The following is a 24572-nucleotide window of genomic DNA, read 5'->3' as shown; positions in this document are numbered from 1 at the left end:
GCCTTCCTCTACACAAAAGAGAAACAAGCCAAGAAAGAAATTCGGGAAATGACACGCTTTATAATAGACCCAAATAATATAAAGTACCTCAGTGTGACTTTAACCAAGCAGGTAAAAGATTTGTACAATAAGAACTTCAAGACTCTGAAGAAAGAAATTGAAGAACACCTCAGAAGATGGAAACATCTCCCATGCTCATGGATTGGCAGGATTAATATAGTAAAAATGGACATTTTACCAAAAGCGATCTACAGATTCAATGCAATCCCCATCAAAATACCAATCCAATTCTTCAAAGAGTTAGAACAATCTGCAAATTCATCTGGAATAACAAAAAACCCAGGATAGCTAAATCTATCCTAAACAATAAAAGGATATCAGGGGGAATCACTATCCCTGAACTCAAGCAGTATTACAGAGCAATAGTGATAAAAACTGCATGGTATTGGTACAGAGACAGACAGATAGACCAATGGAAGACAATTGAAGACCCAGAAATGAACCCACACACCTATGGGCACTTGATTTTTGACAAAGGAGCCAAAATCGTCCAATGGAAAAAAGATAGCATTTTCAGCAAATGGTGCTGGTTCAACTGGAGGTCAACATGTAGAAGAATGCAGATCGATCCATGCTTATCACCCTGTACAAAGCTTAAGTCCAAGTGGATCAAGGACCTCCACATCAAACCAGATATACTCAAACTAATAGAAGAAAAACTAGGGGAGCATCTGGAATACATGGGCACTGGAAAAATTTCCTGAACAAAACACCAATGGCTTATGCTCTAAGATCAAGAATCGACAAATGGGATCATAAAACTGCAAAGCTTCTGTAAGGCAAAGGACACTGTGGTTAGGATAAATCGGCAACCAACAGATTGGGAAAAGATCTTTACCAATCCTACAACAGATAGAGGCCTTATATCCAAAATAAACAAAGAACTCAAGAAGTTAGACCGCAGGGAGACAAATAACCCTATTAAAAAATGGGGTTCAGAGCTAAACAAAGAATTCACAGCTGAGGAATGCCGAATAGCTGAGAAACACCAAAAGAAATGTTCAACATCTTTAGTCATAAGGGAAATGCAAATCAAAACAACCCTGAGATTTCACCTCACACCAGTGAGAATGGCTAAGATCAAAGATCAAAAACTCAGGTTACAGCAGATTCTGGAGAGGATGTGGAGAAAGAGGAACACTCCTCCATTGTTGGTGGGGTTGCAGACTGGTACAACCATTCTGGATATCAGTCTGGAGGTTACTCAGAAAATTGGACATTGAACTGCCTGAGGATCCAGCTATACCTCTTGGGCATATACCCATAAGATACCCCAACATATAAAAAAGACATGTGCTCCACTATGTTCATAGCAGCCTTATTTATAACAGCCAGAAGCTGGAAAGAACCCAGATGCCCTTCAACAGAGGAATGGATACAGAAAATGTGGTACATCTACACAATGGAATATTACTCAGCTATCAAAAACAATGACTTTATGAAATTCGTAGGCAAATGGTTGGAACTGGAAAATATCATCCTGAGTGAGGTAACCCAATCACAGAAAAACACACATGGTATGCACTCATTGACAAGTGGCTATTAGCCCAAATGCTTGAATTACCCTAGATGCCTAGAACAAAGGAAACTCAAGACGGATGATTAAAACGTGAATGCTTCACTCCTTCTTTAAATGTGGAATGAGAATACCCTTGGCACGGAAGGGAGAGGCAAAGATTAAAACAGAGACTGAAGGAACACCCATTCAGAGCCTGCCCCACATGTGGCCCATACATATACAGCCACCCAATTAGACAAGATGGATGAAGCAATGAAGGGCAGGCTGACAGGAGCCGGATGTAGATCTCTCCTGAGAGACACAGCCAGAGTACAGCAAATACATAGGCGAATGCCAGCAGCAAACCACTGCACTGAGAATAGGACCCCATTGAAGGAATCAGAGAAAGAACTGGAAGAGCTCGAAGGGGCTCAAAACCCCTTATGAACAACACTGCCAAGCAACCAGATCTTCCAGGGTCTAAGCTACTACCTAAAGACTATACATGGACTGACCCTGGACTCTGACCTCATAGGAAGCAATGAATATCCTAGTAAGAGCACCAGTGTAAGGGGAAGCCCTGGGTCCTGCTAAGACTGAACCCCCAGTGAAGGTGATTGTTGGGAGGAGGGCAGCAATGGGGGGAGGATGGGGAGGGGAACACCCATAACGAAGGGGAGGGGGAGGGATTAGGGGGATGTTTGCCCTGAAACCGGGAAAGGAAATAACACTCGAGATGTAAATAAGAAATACTCAAATTAATGAAAAAAATTTGACTTCAACAAGTTTCTAACCCCTGGACCATTTCTAAAATTCAAAGATTGTTTTCTCTACTATAAAGTATATGTGTATTTAATGGTTTTATCTTATAATTATTATATAACTTCTATCCATTATATGATAATGAACTCATCTTTTTCAGTAGCACATACATTTTATACTTTATTATGTAAAAGGTATGGCTCAGGTACAATATTTCATTGCATAAATGTTATATTTTGTAATAAAGAGAAAACAACAACAAAAAAAAAGTCCTGGAAAGATCAGGAAATCAAAACCCATAACTAAACATAGTAAAAACAATATACAGTGAACCAGTAACTAACATCAAACTAAATGGAGAGGAACTTGATGAAATCCCACTAAAATCAGGGACTAGATAAGGCTGCCTGCACAGTAACTACTTATTCAATACAGCCCTGGAATTCCGAGCCAGAGCAGTCAGACAACAAAAGGAGGTCAAGGGATACAAAGTGGGAGGGAAGATGTCACAATATGGCTATTTGCCAACGATAGGATAGTATATTTAAGTGACGCCAAAAGGTCCACCAGAGAATTACAAAACCTGATATTAACTTCAGCAAATTTTTGGGTACAAAATGACTCAAAAAAAAATTAGTAGCCTTCCTCCACTCAAAGGAAAAACAGGCTGAGTAAAATTAGGGAAATGACACCCTTCACAATAGTCGCAATAATATAAAATACCTCAGTGTGACTTTAACGAAATAAGTGAAAGATCTATATAGCAAGAACTTCAAGTCTCTGAAAAGACATTGAAGAAGATATCAGAAGATGGAACGGCCTCACATTCTCATGGATTAGCAGGATTAATATAGTAAAAGTGGCCATTTTGCCAAAAGCAATCTACAGATTCACTGCAATCCCCATCAAAAATCCAACTCAATTCTTCAGACATAGAAAGAGCAATTTACTAATTCATTTGGAATAAAAAAAACCCAGGATAGCAAAACCTATACTCAATGATAAAAGAACTTCTGGGGAAATCATCATTCCTGACCTCAAGCAGTATTACAGAGCAATAGTGGAAAAAAAAAAGCTGTATGGTTTAGTAACATAGACAGCTAGACAGATCAGTGAAATATAATTGAAGACCCAGACCTGAACCCACCCACCTTTGGTCAATTGATCTTTGACAAAGAACAAAAACCATCCATTTGTAAAAAGATAGCATTTTCAATAAATGGTGCTCATTCAATAGGTTAGCATGTAAAAGATACAAATCAAACAATTCTTATCTCCCTGTACAAAGCTTAAGTACAAGTGGATCAAGAACATCAACATTAAAACATATACAGTGGAACTAATAGAAGAAAAACTGGAGAATAGACTCACACACATGGGCACTGGGGATATTTTCCTAAACAAAACAACAATGGCTTATGTGCTAAGGTCAAAAATTGACAAATGGAACCTCATAAAACTGCAAAGCTTCTGTAATGCAATGGATACTTTTCAATAGAACAGAACAGCAACCAACAGATTTGGAAAAGATCTTTACCAATATTACATCTGATGCAGGGCTAATATCAAAAATATACAAAAAAAAAAAAAAACCCCAAGAACTTAGAGTCCAGAGAGCCAAATAACCCTATTAAAATTTGGGTTCAGAGCTAAACAAAGAATTCTCAGCTGAGGAATATCAAATGGCTGAGAAGCACCTATAGAAATGTTTAGCATTCTTAGTCATCAGGGATGTACAAATCAAAAAACCCTGAGATTCCACTCACACCAGTAAGAATGGATACGATAAAAAAACTCAGGTGACAGCAGATGCTGGCCAGGATGTGGATAAAGAGGAAAACTCTTCCATTGTTGGTAGGATTGCTGACTGGTACAACCACTCTGGAAATCAGCCAGGAGGTTCCTGAGAAATTTCCACTACCTGAGGACCCAGCCACACCTCTCCTGGGCATATACCCAATAGATGCCCCAACAAACAACCAGGAAACACGCTCCACTATGTTCATAGCAGCCTTATTTATAATAGCCAGAAGCTGGAAAGAACCCAGATGCCCTTCAACAGGGGAGTGGATTCAGAAAATAAGGTACATCTACACAATGGAGTACTACTCAGCAATCAAAAACAATGACTTCATGAAATTCATAGGCAAATGGAATGAACTAGAAAATATCATCCTGAGTGAAGTAACCCAATCACAGAAAAACACACATGGTATGCACTCATTCATAAGTGGATATTAGCCGAAAACCTCGAATTACTCTAGATGCAATCCACAGACCACATGAAGCTCATGACAAAGGATGAATAAAATACAGATGCTTCCACTCCTTCTGAAATGGGATAACAAAAATATCCATAGGAGGGAAATAGAGGCAAAGTTTAGAGCAGAGCCTGAAGGAACAGCCATTCAGAGCCTGGCCCACATGTGGCCCATACATATACAGCCACCAAAACTACATTTGACTGATGAAGCTAAGAAATGTGTGATGACACGGACCGGATATAGATGTCTCCTGAGAGACACACAGAGCATGTCAAATGCAGAGGTGAACACTAACAGCAAACTACTGAACTTAGAACAGGACTCCCTTTTGGGGAATTAGAGAAAGGATTGAAAGAGCTGAAGGTGCTTGCAACCCGATAAGAACAACAATGTCAGAGATGCCCAGGGACTAAACCACTACCCAAAGAGTATACATGGACCCAGGGCTCCAACTGCATATGTATCAGAGAATAGACTTGTTGAACACTAGTGGAAGGGGAAACCCTTGGTCCTACCCTGGGTGACCCACAGTGCAGGGGAATATAGGGGTAGGTTGTAAAGGGTGTGGGTTTGGGGGGAGAATACCCTTATAGGGAAGGGGGAGGGGACGGGGGCATATGGAGAGGAAACTAGGAAAGGGAATAAAGCAGCAGCAGCAGCAGCCTGAGGAGGAGGAGGAGGAGGAGGAAACAGACTGGAGGAGCTGAAGGGGTTTCAACACCACAGGAAGAACAACACTATCAACCAACCAGAATCGCAGAGTTCCCAGAGACTAAAACACCAACCAAAGAGTAGCTTGATACTCATGTATTGCTTTTCTAGGTATCACATTATCTATTTACTGACTAACTGATTTATGGGATTTTGCTGTTCATGGTTTGTTTTAGATACAGGCACTGTAGAATAGGATAGAAGCCTCCAAAAGGGCTTTTATCTGTCCCTCTTGAGACACTAATCCTGTCTAGCTCCAGATGGCTCCAGGCATTTAGAGAACATTAATTAGCTCAGTAATGCCACTGTGTGCTCACAGAAAGGGATTGATTCAAAATTGCCAACATTATCTCTGGAGCTAGTTAAGTTTGCCACAGTCAAAACAAATCTAAATAAACTTGTATCTAATAAAGGTATAATATATTTAAAGTAAAAAAAAAAAAAGAATGAAGGCTAGCCTTCATTTTAAAAGTCTTGGAAAGATCAGGAATTCAAGTCCCAAATCTAAACATAGTAAAAACAATATACAGCATACCAGTAGCCAACATCAAACTAAATGGAGATGAACTTGAAGAAATACCACTAAAATCAGTAGCCTTCCTCTATTCAAAGGATAAACAGGCTCAAAAAGAAATTAGGGAAATAATGCACTTCACAATAGTAACAGATGTTAAAAAACTACCTCGGTGTTACTCTAACCAAGCAAGTGAATGATCACTTTGACAAGACCTTCAAGTTTCTGAAGAAAGAATTTGAAAAAGATCTCATAAGATGGGAAGATCTCCCATGCTCATGGATTGACGGGAATAAAAATGTAAAATGGCCATCTGACCAAAGGGAATTTACAAATTCAATGTAATCCCCATGAAAATTTCAACTCTATTCTTCATAGAGTTAGAAAGAGCAATTTGCAAATTCGTTTGAAATGACAAGAAATCCAGGATAGTGAAAACTATCTTCAACTATAAAAGAATTTCTGGGAGAATCACCATCCCAGGCCTCAAGCTGTATTATATAGCAATAGTGATAAAACCTGTATGGTTTGGTACAGATTCAGACAGGCAGATCAATGGAATAGAAGTGGAGACCCAGAAATGAGCCCACACACCTTTGGGCCCTTGATGTTTGACAAAGGACCTAAAACCATCCACTGGAAAAAATATAGCATTTTGAACAAATGTTGCTGGATCAACCAGCAGTCAGCATGGACAATGCAAATCAAATGTTTCTTATCACCCCGTACACAGCTAAAATCCAAGAGAATTGAGGATCTCCACATAGAAGAAGATACACTCCAAATAATAAAAGGAAAATTGGGGAAGACCCTGGAACACGTGGGCACTAGGGAAAATTTCCTGAATAGAACACCAATAGCTTATGCTTTAAGATCAAGATTCAACAAATGGGACCTCAAAAAATTGCAAAGATTATGCAAGGAAAAGGACACTGTCATTAGGACAAAATGGAAAACAACAGATTGGGAAAAGATCTTTACCAATCCTATATCTGATAGAAGGGTAATATGTAATATATATATAAAGAAATCTAGAAGTTTAGACTGCAGAAAATCAAATAACTCTACTACAAAATGAGGTACAGAGCTAAACAAAGAATTCTAAGCTGAGGAATATCAAATGGCCCTGAAGCTCCTAAGGAACTATTAAACATCCTTAATCATCAGCAAAAATCAAACCAAGAAAATGCTGAGATTTGACCTCACACCACTCAGAATGACTAAGGACAAAATCTAAGGTGACAACAAATGTTGACGGGGATGTGGAGAAAGAGGAACACTCCTCCACTGTATGTGGGAGAGCAAGCTGGCAAAATAATTCTGGAAATTAGTTTGTAAGTTCCTCAGAAAATTGGACATAGTACTACCTGAGGACCCAGCTATACCCCCTAGTGGGCATATACCCAAAAGGGGCTCCAAAATATAGCAAGGAAATATGCTCCATTATGTTCATAGAACCCTTATTAGTAAATGCCAGGAGCTGGAAAGAATTCAGATGTCCCTCCATCTACAGAGTACACATTGGCTGACCCATGGCCTCAGGTGCATATGTAGCAGAGGATGGCCTTGTTGGGAACTAATTGGAGGAGAAGCCCTTGGTCTTGCCAAGGCTCTATCCCCCAGTGTAAGAAAATGGTAAAGCAGTGAGGTGGGAAGAGGTGAGTAGATGGGTGGGGGAAAACCCACATAGAAATTGGGAAGGGGCGATGTGATAGGCTGTACATGGATGGGAAACCAGGAAAGAAGATAACATTTGAAATGGAAATAAAAAAAATTAAACAAACCCCTCCCAAAAAAATGAAGGGCTGTGGTGGCAGGTAAAACTCATTTGGTAAAACATTTGCCCTGAGAAACTGACTGTAGATGTGGGGATAAGGGGAGCCCCAAAGCTTACTTGCCTGCAAGTGTGAGTATCAATGTGCTCCAAGATAGTAAATCAATAACACCAGGAACGTGGGAGAGTAAAGTTTGTCTCCAGAACAGAGGGACTAGAGGTGGAACCCACAGGGCGGCCTGATGGCCTGAGTTCAGTCCTCAGAAGCCACAATGTGGTAGAACAGAACCGTCAGTTGGCTCTGCCCTCTGACCACTACACACTTAGCTCCACGTGTGTGGAAAGTGAGAGGAAGTCAATGGCAATCTCTGACCGTCACATGTATATCAGTGCAAAATCAACAGTACAGAAGGTCCTCACTCACCTTCTGTGAGGGGGCATGGTCACAGTTCCTGTTCAATATGTCTTTTATCCATTAGCAAACAGGTAATATTGATCTAATATTCATTATTGATATTTTTGTCCCAAAGTTGACAATTTGTCTTATGATTAATTTTCCAGTACTGTCTATTAACATTAATGCTCTATATATTAAGAAAGTCTTCATAGAATCAGGGATTGTAGAGAGGAATGGGAGAGGCAAAGAAGGGGATAACATTTAAAATGTAAATACATAAAATACACAAACACCTCCAGCAAAGTGGCTGGGTATGAAATTAACTCAAAGAAATCCGTAGCCTTCCTCTATACAAAAAAGAAATAAGCCGAGAAAGAAATTAGGGAAATGACACCCTTCATAATAGTCCGAATTGATATAAAATAACTCGGTGTGACTTTAACCAAGCAAGAGAAAGATCTGTATGATAAGAACTTCAAGCTTCTGAAGAAAGAAATTAAAGATGAGCAATGCTCTACTCAATGATATCCTAGAAAAGGAAGAAATAAAGAAATTAAAGACTTCTTAGAATTTAATGAAAATGAGGGTACAACATACCCAAACTTATGGGACAAAACGAAAGTTGTGCTAAGAGGAAAACTCATAGCTCTGAGTGCCTGCAGAAAGACACAGGAGAGAGCATAGGTCAACAGCTTGACAGCACACCTAAAAGCTCTAGAACAAAAAGGAGCAAATACACCCAGGAGGAGTAGAACGCAGGAAATAATGAAACTCAGAGCTGAAATCAGCCAAGTAGAAACAAAAAGGACTATACAAAGAATCAACAGAGCCAAAAGCTGGTTCTTTGAGAAAATGAACAAGATAGATAAACCCTTAGCCACACTAACAAGAGGACACAGAGAGTGTGTCCAAATTAACAAAATCAGAAATGAAAAGGGAAACATAACAACAGAATCAGAGGAAATTCAAAAAATCGTCAGATCTTACTACAAAATCCTACATTCAACAAAACTTGAAAATCTGCACGTAATGGACAATTTCCTAGACAGATACCAGTTACCAAAGTTCAATCAGGAACAAATAAACCATTGAAACAACCCCATAACTTCTAAAGTAGTAGAAGCAGTCATTAAAAGTCTCCCAACCAAAAAGAGCCCAGGTCCAGACGGGTTTAGTGCAGAATTCTATCAGACCTTCATAGAAGACCTCATACCAATACTATCCAAATATTCCAGAAATTTGAAACAGACGTAGCGCTACCGAATTCCTTCTGTGAAGACAGAATTACTATTATACCTAAACCACACAAAGACCCAACAAAGAAAGAGAACTTCAAATCAATTTCCCTTACAAATATTGACGCAAAGATACTTAATAAAATTCTTGAAAACCAAATCCAAGAGCACATCAAAACAATCATCCATCATGATCAAATCAGCTTCATCACAGAAATGCAGGGATGGTTTAATATACGAAAAACCATCACTGTAATCCACTATATAAACAAATTGAAAGATAAAAACCACATGATCATTTCATTAGATGTTGAGAAAGAATTTGACAAAATTCAACACCCCTTCATGATAAGAGACCTGGAAAGAAGAGAAATTCAAGGCCCATATCTAAACATAGTAAAATTCATATATACCAAACCAGTAGCTAATATTAAACTAAACGGAAATAAACATGAAGCAATCCCACTAAAATCAGGGACTAGACAAGGCTGGCCACTCTTTCCCTACTTCTTCAATATAGTTCTTGAAGTTCTACCCAGAGCAATCAGACAAGAAAATAATATCAACGGGATACGGATTGGAAAGGAAGAAGTCAAAATATCACTATTTGCACACGATAAGATTGTATATTTAAGTGATCCCAAAAGTTCCATCAGACAACTACTAAACCTAATAAACACCTTCAGAAAAGTGACTGGGTATAAATTTAACTCGAATAAATCAATAGCCTTCCTCTAACACAAAAGAGATACAAGCCAAGAAAGAAATTAGGGAAATGATACCCTTCAAAATAGTCCCAAATGATATAAAATAACTTGGTGTGACTTTAACCAAGCAAGTGAAAAGATAAGAACTTTTATAAGTGTATGATAAGAACTTCTAGCCTCTGAAGAAAGGAATTGAAGAAGACCTCGGAAGATGGAAAGATCTCCCAGGCTCATGGATTGGCAGGATTAATATAGTAAAAATGGCCATTTTACCAAAAGCAATCTACAGATTCAATGCAATCCCCATTAAAATACCAATCCAATACTTCAGAGAGTTAGACAGAACAATTTGCAAATTCATCTGGAATTACAAAAAACCCAGGATAGCTAAAACTATCCTCAACAATAAAAGGACTTCCAGGGGAATCACTTTCGTGAACTCAAGCAGTATTACAGAGCAATAATGATAAAAACTGTATGGTATTGGTACAGAGACAGACAGATAGACCAGAGGAATAGAATTGAAGACCGAGAAATGAAGCCACACACATATGGTCACTTGATTTTTGACAAAGGAGCCAAAACCATACAATGGAAAAAAGCATTTTTTAACTAATGGTACAGGTTCAACTGGACATCAGCATGTAGAAGAATGCAGATCAATCCATGCTAATCACCCTGTACAAAACTTAAGTCCAAGTGGATCAAGGACCTCCACATCAAACCAGATACACTCAAACTAATAGAAGAAAAAGTGGGGAAGCGTCTTGAACACATGGGCACTGGAGAAGATTTCCTGAACAAAACACCAATGGCTTATACTCTAAGATCAAGAATGGACAAATGGGATCTCATAAAACTACAAAAATTCAATAAAACTCTTGCAAACTAAATCTAAGAAAACATCCATCAGCATCAAGTAGGCTTCATCCCAGGCATGCAGGGATGGTTTAATATACGGAAAACCATCAATGTAACCCACTATATAAACAAATTCAAAGATAAGAAGCACATGGTCATTTCATTAAAAACTGAGAAAGCATTTGACAAAATTCCACACTCCTTCATTATAAAAGTCCTGGAAAAATCAGGAATTCAAGGCCCATATCTAAACATAGTAAAAGCAACATACAGCAAACCAGTAGCTAACATCAAACTAAATGGAGAGAAACTTGAAGCCATCCCACTAAAATCAGGGACTACACAAGGCTGCTCATGCTCTCACTACTTATTCTATATAGTACCGGAAATCCTAGTCAGAGCAATCAGACAGCAAAAGCAGGTCAAAGGGATACAAATTGGAAGGGAAGAAATCAAAATATCACTATTTGCAGATGATATGATAGTGTACTTAAGCGAACACAAAAGATCCACCAGAGAACTCCTTAACCTGATAAACAACTTCAGCAAAGTGCCGGGGTGTAAAATTAACTCAAACAAATCAGTAGCCTTACTCTACCCAAAGGATAAACAGGCTGAGAGAGAAATTAGGGAATGGCTCCCTTAACAATAGTCCCAAATAACATAAAATGCCTTGGTGTGATGTTAACCAAGCAAGTGAGAGATCTGTATGACAAGAATTTCAAATCTCTGAAGAAATTGAAGAAGATCTCAGAAGATGACAAGATCTTCCATGCTCAAGGATTAGCAGGATTAATATGCTAAAGTTGGCCATTTTGCCAAAATCAATCTACAGGTCAATGCAATCCCCATCAAATTTCCTGCTCAATTCTTTATAGAGATAGAGAGAGCAATTTGCAAATTCATTTGGAATAACAAAACCCCAGGATGGCGAAAACTGTACTCAACAATAAAAGAAATTCTGGGGGAATCACCATCCCTGACTTCAAGCAGTATTACAGAGCAATAATCTTCAAAACTTTATGGTATTGGTACAGAGACAGGCAGGTAGATCAGTGCAACAGAATTGACGATCCAGCAATGAACCACACACCTGTAGCCTCTTGATCTTTGACAAAGGAGCTAAAACTGTCCAATGGAAGAAAGATAGCATTTTCAACAGATGGTGCTGGTTCAACTGGAGGTCAGCATATAGAAGAATGGAAATGGATCCATTCTTATCACCCTGTACAAAGCTTAAATCCAAGTGGATCAAGAACCTCCACATCAAACCAGATACACTCGAATTGATAGAAGAAAAATTGGAGAAGAGTCTCAAACACATGGGCACTGGGGAAAATTTCCTGAACAAAACAAAAATGGCTTATGCTCTAAGATCAAGAATCAACAAATGGGACCTCATAAAACTACAAAGCTTTTGTAAAGCAAAAGACAATGTCATTAGGACAAAACAGCAACCAGCAGATTGGGAAAAGATCTTTACCAATTCTACATGTGATAGAGAGCTATTATCAATCCAAAATATACAAAGAACTCGGGAGGTAGACTCCAGAGAGCCAAATCACTCTATCAAAAATAGGGTACAGAGCTAAAGAAAACATTCTCAGCTGAGGATTATCAAATGGCCAAAAAGCATCTAAAGAAATGTTCAACATCCTTAGTCATCACGTGAATGCAAATCAAACAGCCCTGAGATAAAAAAAAAAAAAAAAAAAAAAACTCAGGTGACAGCAGACGCTGGTGAGGATGTGGAGAAAGAGGAACACTCCTCCATTGTTGGGGGGATTGCAAACTTCTACAACCTCTCTGGAAATCAGGCTCTCCAGCCTCAGATAATTGGACATTACACTACCTCAGCACCCAGCTCTACCACCCTTGGGCACATACCCAAAAGATGCTCAAACATACAACAAAGACACATGCTCCACTATGTTCATAGCAGTCTTATTTATAATAGCCAGGAGCCGGAAAGAACCCAGATGCCCTTCAACAGAAGAAAGGATTCAAAAAAATGTGATAAATCTACACAATGAAGTATTACTCAGCTATCAAAAACAATGACTTCATGAAATTCATAGGCAAATGGAATGAACTAGAAAATATCATGCTGAGTGAGGTTACTCAATGACAAAAAACACACTTGGTATGCACTCATTGATAAGTGGATATTAGTCAAAAACCCAATTTCCCAAGACACAATCTACAGACCACAGGAAGCTCAAGAAGAAGGATGACCAAAATGCAGATGCTCCTACATTTTCTTAAAATTGGGGAAAATATTCATGTGATGGGATATGGAAGCGAAGTTTAGAGCAGCGACTCAAGAAATGGCTGTTCAGAGCCTGACACACATATGGCCCATGTATATACAACCACCAAAACTAGATAAGATTGATGAAGCTAAAAAGGGACCGGATATAGATCTCTCCTGAGAGACAATCCAGAGCATGTCTAATACAGAGGTCAATGCTAGCAGCAAACCACCAAACTGAGAAGAGGACCCTGTTGGGCAGAATTAGAGGAAGTATTGAAAGATTTGAAGGAGCTTGCAACCCCATAAAAACAAGAATGCCAACCAACCAGAGCCTCCAGGGACTAAACCATCACCTAAAGACTATACATGGACTGACCCAGGTCTCCAGCTGCATATGTAGCAGAGAATAGCCTTGTTGGGGCACCAGTGGAAGGGAAAGCCCTTGATCTTTCCACGGTTGGACCGCCAGTTCAGGGGAATATGGGGGAGGGCAATGAGGGGGATGTATAGGAGGAATACCTGTATAGGGGAGAAGGAGGGGAAGGAATGTGGGCTTATGGACAGGAAACCAGGAAGGGGAATAACCTTTGAAATGTAAGTAAAGAAACATATAATAAAAAATTAAAAATAAATAAATTTAAAAATAAGAAAATAAATAAATAAATAAATAAATAAATAAATAAATAAATAAATAAGGCTGCTATGGAACATAGTGGATCATGTGTCCTTGTTAAATGTTGGGGAATCTTTGTAGGTATATGCCCAGGGTTATATATCTGGTTCTGAGGCACGGTGTCCAGTTTTCTGAAGAACCTCCAGCCTGATTTCCGGAGTGATTGAACAAGCCTGCAATGCTAACAGCAATGGAGGGCTGTTCCTCTTTTTCCACATGTTGGCCAGCATATGCTGTCACATGAGTTTTTACTCTTTGCCATTCAGACTGATATGAGGTAGAATCTCATGGTCATTTTGAGTTTCATTTCCCTCATGACTAAGGATTTTGAACACTTCTTTATATGCTGCTTGGACATTTGAAATTCATCAGTTGAGAATTCTTTACCTCTGTACCCCATTTTTAATAGGGTTATTTTTCTCTCAGGAGTTTAACTTCTGGGAATTCCATGAAGCCACAGTTATGTTGATAACTAAACCACACAAAGACTCAAAAAAGAAAGAGAACTTCAGACCAATTTTTCCTATGAATATCGAGGCAAAAATACTCAATAAATTTCTAACAAACCTATTTCAAGAACGCCTTAAAATAACCATTCATCATGATAAAGCAGAGTTCTGCCCAGAGACGCAGGGATGATTCAATATATGAATATCAATCAACATAATCTACTATATAAACAAACTAAAAAATACATTATCATTAAAAGCCTTGGGCAAAATACACCACCCCTTAATGTTAAAAGTCTTGAATAATCAGGAATTCACGGCCCAAATCCAAACATAATAAAAGCAAGGAACAGCAAACCAATGTGCAATATCAAACTGACAGAACGTTCACATATTCATGGAAGTTGAACAACTCTATCCTCAATGACAACTTGGTCAAGGAAGAATTAAAGAAATAAAGACTTCTTAGAATTTAATGAATATGAAGATACAAAATATCGAAATATAAGGGACACAATGAAAGCAGTGCTAAGAGTAAAACTCATAGCTCTGAGTGCCTGCAAAAGAAACAGGAGAGAGCATACTCAGCTACATGACAGCACACCTAAAAGCTCTAGAACAAAAGAAACAGATACACCCAAGTGGTGTATTTGTAGAGGGCAGCAAATAATCAAACTCCGGGCTAAAATTAAGCAAGTAGAAACAAAAAGGATTACATAAAGATTCAACCAAACCTGGAGCTGTTTCTTTGAGAAATCAACAAGATAGATAAACACTTAGACAGACTAACCAGAGATCACAGAGAAGTGTAGCCAAATCAAAAAAAAAATCATATATGAAAAGAGAGACATAGCAAAATCTGAGTAAATTAAAAAAATCATTAGATCATCCAACAAAAGCCTATATTCAGCATAACTGGAAAATCTGGAGGAAATGGACAATTTTCTAGACAAATACCATTTACCAATGTTAAATGAGGAACACATAAACCATCTAAACAATCCTGTAACTCCTAAAGAAATAGAAGCAGTGATTAAGAGTCGCCTAACCAAAAAGAGCCCAGGACGAGATGGATTTAGTGCAGAATTCTATCAGAATAGAAGATATCACAGCAATACTATCCCGATTATTCCCCCAAATAGAAACAGATGGAGCACTCCCAAATTCCTTCTATGAAGCTACAATTACTCTTATACAGAAACCACACAAAGACCCCATGAAGAAAGAGAAGTTCAGACCAATTTCTTTTATGAATATTGACACAAAAATACTCAATAAAATTCTTGTAAATGGCAAACAGAATCAAAGAACACATCAAAACCATCATCCATCATGATCAAGTAGGCTTCATCCCAGGCATGCAGGGATGGTTTAATATACAGAAAACCATCAACATAATCCACTATATAAACAAACCGAAAGAACAAAACCACATGATCATTTCATTAGATGCTGAGAAAGCATTTGACAAAATTTCAACACCCCTTCATAATCAAAGTTCTGGAAAGAATAGGAATTGAAGGCCCATACCTAAACATAGTAAAAGCCATATACAGCAAACCAGTTGCTAACATTAAACTAAATAGACAGTAACTTGAAGCAATCCCACGAAAATCAGGGACTACACAAGGTTACCCACTCTCTCCCTACTTATTCAATATAGTTCTTGAAGTTTTAGCCAGAGCAATCAGACAACAAAAGGAGATCGAAGGGATAAAGATTGGAAAAGTGGAAGTCAAAATATCACTATTTGCAGATGATATGATAGTATATCTAAGTGAACCCAAAAGTCCCACCAGAGAACTACTAAAACTGATAAACACCTTATGCAAAGTGGCTGGATCTAAAATTACTCAAATAAATCAGTAGCCTTCCTCTACACAAAAGAGAAACAAGCCAAGAAAGAAATAGGGAAATGACACCCTTCCTAATAGTCCCAAATAATAAAAAATACCTCGGTGTGACTCTAGCCAAGCAAGTGAAAGATCTGTATGATAATAACTTTAAGCCTCTGAAGAAAGAAATTGAAGAAGACCTCAGAAGATGGAAAGATCTCCCATGCTCATGGATTGGCAGGATTAATATAGTAAAAATGGCCATTTTACCAAAAGCGATCTACAGATTCAGCGCAATCCCCATCAAAATACCAATCCAATTCTCCAGAGAGTTAGACAATTTGCAAATTCATCTGGAATAACAAAAAACCCAGGATAGCTAAAACTATCCTCAAAAATGAAATCACTTCCAGGGGAATCACTATCCCTGAACTCAAGCAGTAATACAGAGCAATAGTGATAAAAAAAACTGCATGCTATTGGTACAGAGACAGACAGACAAGTGCAATAGAAGTGAAGATGCAGAAATGAACCCATACACCTATGGTCACTTGATTTTTGACAAAGGAGCCAAAACCATCCAGTGGAAAAAAGAGCATTTTCAGCAAATGGTGCTGGTTCAACTGGTGGTCAGCCTGTAGAAGAATGCAGATGATCCATTCTTATCACCCTGTACAAAGCTTAAGTCCACATGGATCAAGGACCACCACATCAAACCACATACACTGGAAGTTATAGAATAAATAGTGGGGAACTGTGTCAAACATGTAGGGACTGAGAAAAATTTCCTGAAAAAATGCCAATGGCTTATGCTCTAAGATCAAGAATCAAGACATGGGACCTTATAAAACTGCAAAGCTTCTGTAAGGCAATGTACACTGTCATTAGGACAAAACAGCAACCTATAAATTGGGAAAAAATCTTTACCAATACTACATCCGACACAAGGCTAGTATCAAAAATAGATGAACTCAAGAACTTAGGCTCCAGAGAGCCAAATAACACTATTTAAAAATGTGGGGCAGGCTCTGAACGGCCATTCCTTGAGTGTCTGTTGTAAAGATTGCCTCCATATCCCCTCCTATGAATACTTTTTTCCCCCCATTTTAAGGATTGCAAGCGTCTGCATTTTGCTCATCCTTCTTCTTGAGCTTCATGGGGTCTGGGGATTGCATCTAGGGTAATTTGAGCTTTTGGGCTAACATACAATAATCACTGAGTGTACAACATGTGTGTTTTCCTGTGAATGGGTTAACTCACTCAGGTTGATATTTTCTAGTTCTTTCCATTTGCCTCTGAGTTTCATGAAGTCATTGTTTTTGATAGTTGAGTAGTACTCCATTGTGTAGATGTACCACATTTTCTGAATCAATTTCTCTGTTGAAGGCATCTGAATCCTTTCCAGTTTCTGGCTATTATAAATAAGGTTGCTATGAAAATAATGGAGCATGTTTTCTTGTTGCATGTTGGAGCATCATTTGGGTCTACGCCCAGGAGAGGTATAGCTGGGTCCTTAGGTAATGCAACGTCCAATTTTCTGAGGAACCTCCAGACTGATTTCCAAAGTGGTTATACCAGTTTGCAATTCCACCAACAATGGAGGAGTGTTCCTCTTTCTCCACATCCTCACCAGCATCTGCTGTCACCTGAGATTTTTATCCTAGCCTTTCTGACTGGTGTGAGGTGGAATCTCAGGGATTTTTTGATTTGCATTTCCCTGATGTCTAAGAATATTGAACATTTCCTAAGGTGCTTCTCGCCCATTCGATATTCCTCACCTTTTAATTTGTGTGTGTGTGTGTGTGTGTGTGTGTGTGTGTGTGTGTGTGTATCCACCAAAACTAGGTAAGATTGATGAAGCTAAGAAGAGCATGCTGACAGGAACCAGATATAGGTCTCTCCTACAGACACAACCAGAGCATGTCAAATACATAGGTAAACACTAGCACCAACCCACTCAACTGAAAACGGGACTCCCTTGGGGAAATTCCAGAAGGAATTGAAAGATCTGAAGGTTCTTGCCACCCCATAAGAATACCAAGGCCTACCATCCAGAGCTTCCAGGGACTAAACCACTACCCAAAGACCATACATGGACTGACCCAGGACTCCAAATGCATATGTTGCAGAGTTGGAATATCATTTCTTAGGCACCAGTGGAAGGGGAAGTCCTTGGTCCTGCCAAGGTTGGACCCCAGAGCGGGGGAATGTCTGGGGGTGTAGAACGGGAGAATGAATGGGAGGGCCTCAGTTATGGTGAAGGAGGAGGGGATAGGAGGCTTATGGATAGGAAAATGGGAAAGGAATGTACATCTAAAATGTAAATTAAGAAATATATCCCATCAAAAAAGAGAAGAAGAAGAAGAAGAAGAAGAAGAAGAAGAAGAAGAAGAAGAAGAAGAAGAAGAAGAAGAAGAAGAAGAAGAAGAAGAAAAAGAAAACGGACTGGAGGAGCTGAAGGGGTTTCAACCCCATAAGATTAATTACAACATCAACCATTCAGACCCTCCAGGGCTCCCAAAGACTAAACCAGCAACCAAAGAGAAGCTTGACACCCGTGTGTTGCTTTTCTAGGTATCACACTATTTATTTACTGACTAACTCATTTATGAGATTTTGCTTTCTTTGTTTGTTTTGAATACGGGCACTGTAGGATAGGCTGGAAGCCTCCAACAGGGCTTCTAGCTGACCCTCTTGACACACTAAACCTGTCTAGCTCCACATGGCTCCTGGCACTTAGAGAACTTTAATTAGTCCAGTAACTGCTCACAGTTAGTGAATGATTCGAAATTGACAACAATGTCTGTGGAGCGTGTTAAATTACAACAGTCAACACAAATCTAAGTAATCTTCCATCCAATAAAAACTATAATGTATGTAAAGTAAAAAGTGAGGGCTAGCCTTCATTTTAAAATTCTTGGATTGATCAGGAATTCAAGGCCCATACCTAAACATAGTAAAAACAATATAGAGCAAACCAGTGGCCAATATCAAACTAAATGGAGAAAACCTTGAAGAATTAGCACTAAAGTCCACTGCCTTCCTCTATTCAAAGGATAAACAGGCTCAGAAAGGAATTAGGGAAATGACACCCTTCAAAACAGTAACAAATGATATAAAATACCTCGCTGTGACTCTAATCAAACAAGTGAATGATCTCTTTGACAAGAACTTTAAATTTCTAAAGAAAGAACTTGAACAAGATCTCATAAGATGGAAAGATTTCCCATGCTCACATATTGGCAGGATTAAAATTGTAAAAATGGAAATCTGACCAAAAGCAATCTAAGATTCAATGTAATTCCCATGAAAGTTCCAACTCTATTCCTCATTTAGGTAGAAAGAGGAATGTGCAAATTCATTTGGAATAATAAAAAATCCAGGGTAGTGAGAACTGTCCTCAAAAATGAAAGAACTTCTGGGAGACTCACCATCCCAGGCGTCAGGCTGTATTACATATCAATAGTGATAAAAACTGCATGGTTTAGTACACAGACAGGCAGGTTGATCAAGGGAGTAGAATTGGAGACAGAGAAATGAACCCACACAACTTTGGTCACTTGATGTTTGACAAAGACACTGAAGTCATTCAGTGGAAAAAAGACAGCATTTCCAGCAAATGCTGTTGAATCAACTGGCAGTCAGCATGTAGAATGCAAATCAAACTTTTCTTGTCACCCTGTACACAGCTAAAGTCCACGTGAATTGAGGATCTCCACATAGAAGCAGATACACTCAAAATAATAAAAGGAAAATTGGGGAAGAGCCTGGACCACATGGGCACTGGGGAAATTTTCCTGAATAGAACACCAATAGCTTAGGCTCCAATTTCAAGTATCGAAAAATGAGACCTCAAAAAATTGCAAAGATTATGCAAGGAAAAGGACACTGTCATTAGGACAAAATGGAAACTAACAGATTAGAAAAAGATCTTTACGACTCCTACATCTGATAGAAGGCTAATATGCAACGTATACAAAGAAATCTATGTTTAGACTCCAGAGAATCAAATAGCTCTATTACAAAATGAGGAGGTGCAAACTTAAATAAAGAATTCTAAACTGAGGAATATCAAATGTCCCAGAAACTCCTAAGGAACTATTGAATATCCTTAATCATCAGGGAAATGTAAATCAAGAAAATGAAGAGATTCCACCTCACACCAGTAGAATGACTAAGAACAAAATCTCAGGTGACAACAGATGTTGGTGAGGATGTGGAGAAAGAGGAACACTCCTCCTTGTAGGTGGGAGAGCAAGCTGGTACATCTCTAGAAATTACTTAGCATGTTCCTCAGAAAATTGGGCATAGTACTACCTGAGGACCCAGCTATACCCCATCCTGGGCATACATCTAAAAGGGGCTCCAACATATAACAAAGACACATGCTCAAATTATGATCATAGCACCCTTTTTGTAATTGCCTGGAGCTGGAAAGAACCCAGATGTCCCTCCATGTACAAAGTACACATTGACACACTCATGTCTTCAGGTCATATGTAGCAGAGGATGACCTTTTTGGGAACCAATGAGAGGAGAAGCCCTTGGTCTTGCCAAGGCTCCACCTCCCAGTGTAAGGGAATGCTAAGACAGGGAGGTGGGAAGGGGTGAGTGGATGGGTGGGAAAACACCCTAATAGAAGAGGGGGAGGGGCAATGTGATAGGCGGTTCATGGATGGGAAACTAGGAAAGGGGATAACATTTGAAATGGGAACAAAAAATATCAAATAAAAATCCCCCCACCCCCAGAATAGGGAGGCTAAGTTTAGAATAGACGTAGAAGGAACACCCATTCAGAGCCTGCCCCACATGTGGCCCATACATATACAGCCACCAAACTAGATAAGATGGATGAAGCAAAGAAGTGCAGGCTGACAGGAACCAGATGTAGATCTCTCCTGAGAAACACAGCCAGAATACAGCAAATACATAAGTGGATGCCAGCAGCGAACCACTGAACTGAGAACGGGACCCCCGTTGAAGGAATCAGAGAAAGGATTGAAAGAGCTTGAAGGGACTTGAGACCCCATATGAACAACAATGCCAAGCAACCAGAGCTTCCAGGGACTAAGCCACTACCTAAAGACTATACATGGACTGACCCTGGACTCCAACTGCATAGGTAGCAATGAATAGCCTAGTAAGGTCATCAGTGGAAGGGGAAGCCATTGGTCCTGCCAAGGCTGGACCCTTAAATAATGGGATTCTTGGGGTGAGGTAATGGGGGGAGAATGGGGAGGGGAACACCCATATAGAAGAGGAGGAGGAGGGGTTCGGGGGATGTTGGCCTGGAAACCGGGAAAGGGAATAACAATTGAAATGTAAATAAGATACATCCAATTTAATATTGACCGGGAAAATAAAAGAAAAGGAAAAAATCGCCCCCCCGCAGAAAAATAATGAAGCGCTTTTGCGGTTGGTAAACCTCACTTGGTAAAACATTTGCCCTGAAAACCTGACTGTAGATGTGGGGATAAGGGGAGCCCCAAGGCTTACTTGCCTGCAAGTGTGAATAGCAATGTGCTCCAAGATAGTAAATCAATCACACGAGGGTGTGGCTGGGTGAGGTTTCTCTCCAGAACAGAGGGACCAGGGGTGGAACCCACAGGGAGGCCTGATGGCCTGAGTTCAGTCCTCAGAAGCCAGAACAGAACCGTCAGTTGGCTCTGTCCTCTGACCACTACACACTTAGCTCCACATGTGTGGGGCACTGGAAAGTGAGAGAAAGACAATGGCAATCTCTAACCTTCACATGTATATCAGTGCAAAATCAACAGAACAGAAGGTCCTCACTCACCTTCTGTGAAGGGGACATGGTCACAGTTCCTGTTCAAAATGTCTTTTATCCATTAGCAAACAGGTAATGTTGATCTAATATTCATTATTGATATTGCCCTAAAGTTGACAATTTGTCTTATGATAAATTTTCGAGTGCTGTCTATTATAATTAATGCTCTATATATTAATAAAGTCTTCATAGAATCAGGGGTTATGGAGGGGGGATGGGGATAACATTTGAAATGTAAATACATAAAATATCTAAGAAAAAAGAAAAAAGAACAAAAAGAACAAAAACAGGAAAAACAAAAAGAAAATCTACATGGGGGCATGGCAGTGACCAGCTCTAGTTTTGGTTTGAATAACACTCAGTTCTGATTGCTAGGACACACAGGGCAGCTCACAACTGTTTATAGCTGCAGCCCCAGGGGAACCAGCACCAGGTTCTACCACATATGGTACACAGAAAATACACAGAGGTAAAACGATTGTGTGTGTGTGTGTGTGTGTGTGTGTGTGTGTGTGTGTGTGTGTGTGTGTTTGCCCGCGTGCATGTGTGTCTGTATCTGTGTGCCTTTTTGTATGTTTACACAACTTAAGTTATACATAAAAATAAAATGAGGTAGTTTCATTAAGGCCTAGGACCTGCTGTCACACAGGGTGGAGGTCTCATATGACTAAGAGCTTTCAGCAGGTATAGACTCAGGAGTCCCCAGGCTTGGGCTCTGTCTTCAAATCATGGGTCACCTGGTACCCATCATGAAAAGGATGCTTAGGGATCCTGAAGAAAGACAAGCAGCTAGGGAGAGCAGCAGAACGCCTTGACTTGCTGTTTGGCAAATGGTGCTGCAGAGACTTGTGAGATTGCCTGGGCTCTGTTAATGTTTTTGGGGTTTTGCTTTGGTTTGGTGTTTTGAGCCAGGGTTTCTCTGTAGACCAGGCTGCCCACAAAGTGAGATTCTATCTCAGAAGTAGTAAGTTACCTTGCCAGAGACGGTGTCATCTGCTTCAGATGTCTTCTGTGAGCCCTTGTAGAAAGGTTGCTGACTGATTTATGTGATGCCACAGAGCTGTTTGTAATGAGGCAGGAAAACAGGGACGTATGTGAGGGCTGCCTTTGCTCCTTGTGTATCACAGGCCAAATCCTTCCTTCCTAAACTCCAGACTTGCGCGCTGCCCCTTTACCTCTTGAGCAGATGAAGTCCTTGTGGAGATGACCGCAGCTCCATCCTGCAGTTGTTGGTTCTGACAGACAGCCCCGAGAGACCACAAAGCCTTTAAGGATAGGGCGTGTTCTGGAAGTCCGCTGATGTGGGGTTCACCCACACTGGACAGCCTAGACGGAGCAAGTCTCACATCCGCCATCTTGGTGAAGGCCCACAACAGCTCCAGGAAGCGGAAGTACATGGATCGGGGGAGGAGTCCTCCAGCACTGGTTAGAATGGACAGTCTCAAAACGGCCAGGGAGGTAAACGCCCCAAGCATGTCCAGGATCGAGGCCACTTCTCTTTTCATCACGGAGAGGTCTCTGTGACCTCTGTCTCAGTACTTTTCTCCCTGACATGATTTATTAATACATGTATGTTATTTTGGGGTTATTTATTTTTCCACTACTGTCAATGCCAGTCACCTTAAAAGGCAATCATTCACCTATTCCAAAAACACTGTGGGTTTATTCTACATTTCTCTCAGCGAACAAAAGCAAAAAGTGCCAAGTATAACAGTTTAATATTTGTCACCAAGTTAAAAAAACAAATGAAAAAAATACATATATAAATACATATATATACACATATATATTTATATATATATATATGCATGCATGCGCCAAGGGAATACATACGGAGCCAAAAACTAACAGAGGACACAAGGCTCCACCTAGACATCTTGTGTCACACAATTTCACCTCCAGTAACAGGAATGGGTAACAAACTGCTGAGTCATTAACCATAGGGTCCTATAGGAAGCCTCAACTGTCACAGGCTTGTGTCAAGACTATTGGTTGGTCTACACAATCTGATGTTCAGGACTGATTTCTGATGGTAACACTTCTGTCATCACAGTGGGAGAGGTTGAGCCGGGGTCTAGCTAGACTCTTCACCCTACTAACCAGAGTTCATAATACTGGAAGGTACCCTGTCTGCTACTGGAGGGCAAAGGTAATCCTCAATATCTGTCACCTACAAACCGTGCAACCTACAATGACAACTATGTGGAAGCCCAAAAGCATCTTCAAATCTAATTCCAGGTGATCTAGACCCCTCTTATATCTTCACAGGCCCAGACATGCATGTAGTGCACCGACAGACACATAGGCAAAACTTTCACACATAGGAAATAAGCATAATGTTTCAATAATAATAGGTTCACAGGTATGTAGTAAACTTATGTGCTAAGTTCATTACTTACAAGCGTACAATGTAGTAGTGGTTTCTTAGTACTTTATTAAAGTCATGCTCCCATTACCCTATTGTTTTAAAAACATTCTCATCTTTGACAGGAAACCCTGGGCCATTACAAGTTACTCTTTTTTACTCCACAGCCTACCCCCTATCAACTTTTTAGGCACCAGTTCCAACTATCCCTCTTTGATGATAGAAGTATGACCTTCAAATATAGAACCTTAAAACCAGGTTGTGTACAGCTCCAATGCCATTGCAATAGCCCATAATATGAATGGTTTTCTGAGGGGCCCTTTGATTAATGAGGAAACAAGCTGGTACCCAATCTAACTTCTGCTTTACGTTTCTCATTCTGTTAGTGTTTGTTGTTGCTGTTGTTGCTGCTGCTGCTGCTGCTG

At 39.7% G+C, this 24572-nt stretch overlaps 1 protein-coding gene and 1 long non-coding RNA gene across 2 annotated transcripts in view; one reads left to right on the top strand and one right to left on the bottom strand.

The window, feature by feature from the left end:
* LOC148000454 (uncharacterized) overlaps positions 1 to 23164 on the bottom strand; it is a 79064-nt gene extending 55900 nt beyond the window's left edge. The window contains exon 1 of the mRNA XM_087589353.1: positions 22756 to 23164. Coding sequence (XP_087445479.1) covers positions 22756 to 22775 — 20 coding nt within the window. The 5' untranslated portion in view covers positions 22776 to 23164. The remainder of the gene's footprint in view (positions 1 to 22755) is intronic.
* LOC148000453 (uncharacterized) overlaps positions 1 to 24572 on the top strand; it is an 87356-nt gene that overhangs the window by 12105 nt on the left and 50679 nt on the right. The window lies entirely within an intron of this gene.

The sequence above is a fragment of the Rattus norvegicus genome, chromosome 16 (genome assembly GCF_021556685.1).
Source record: "Rattus norvegicus strain SHRSP/BbbUtx chromosome 16, alternate assembly SHRSP_T2T, whole genome shotgun sequence".
NCBI classification, from domain to species: domain Eukaryota; kingdom Metazoa; phylum Chordata; class Mammalia; order Rodentia; family Muridae; genus Rattus; species Rattus norvegicus.
The sequence above is the reverse complement of the archived record's forward strand: the minus strand, read 5'-3'. Positions and strand labels throughout refer to the sequence as shown.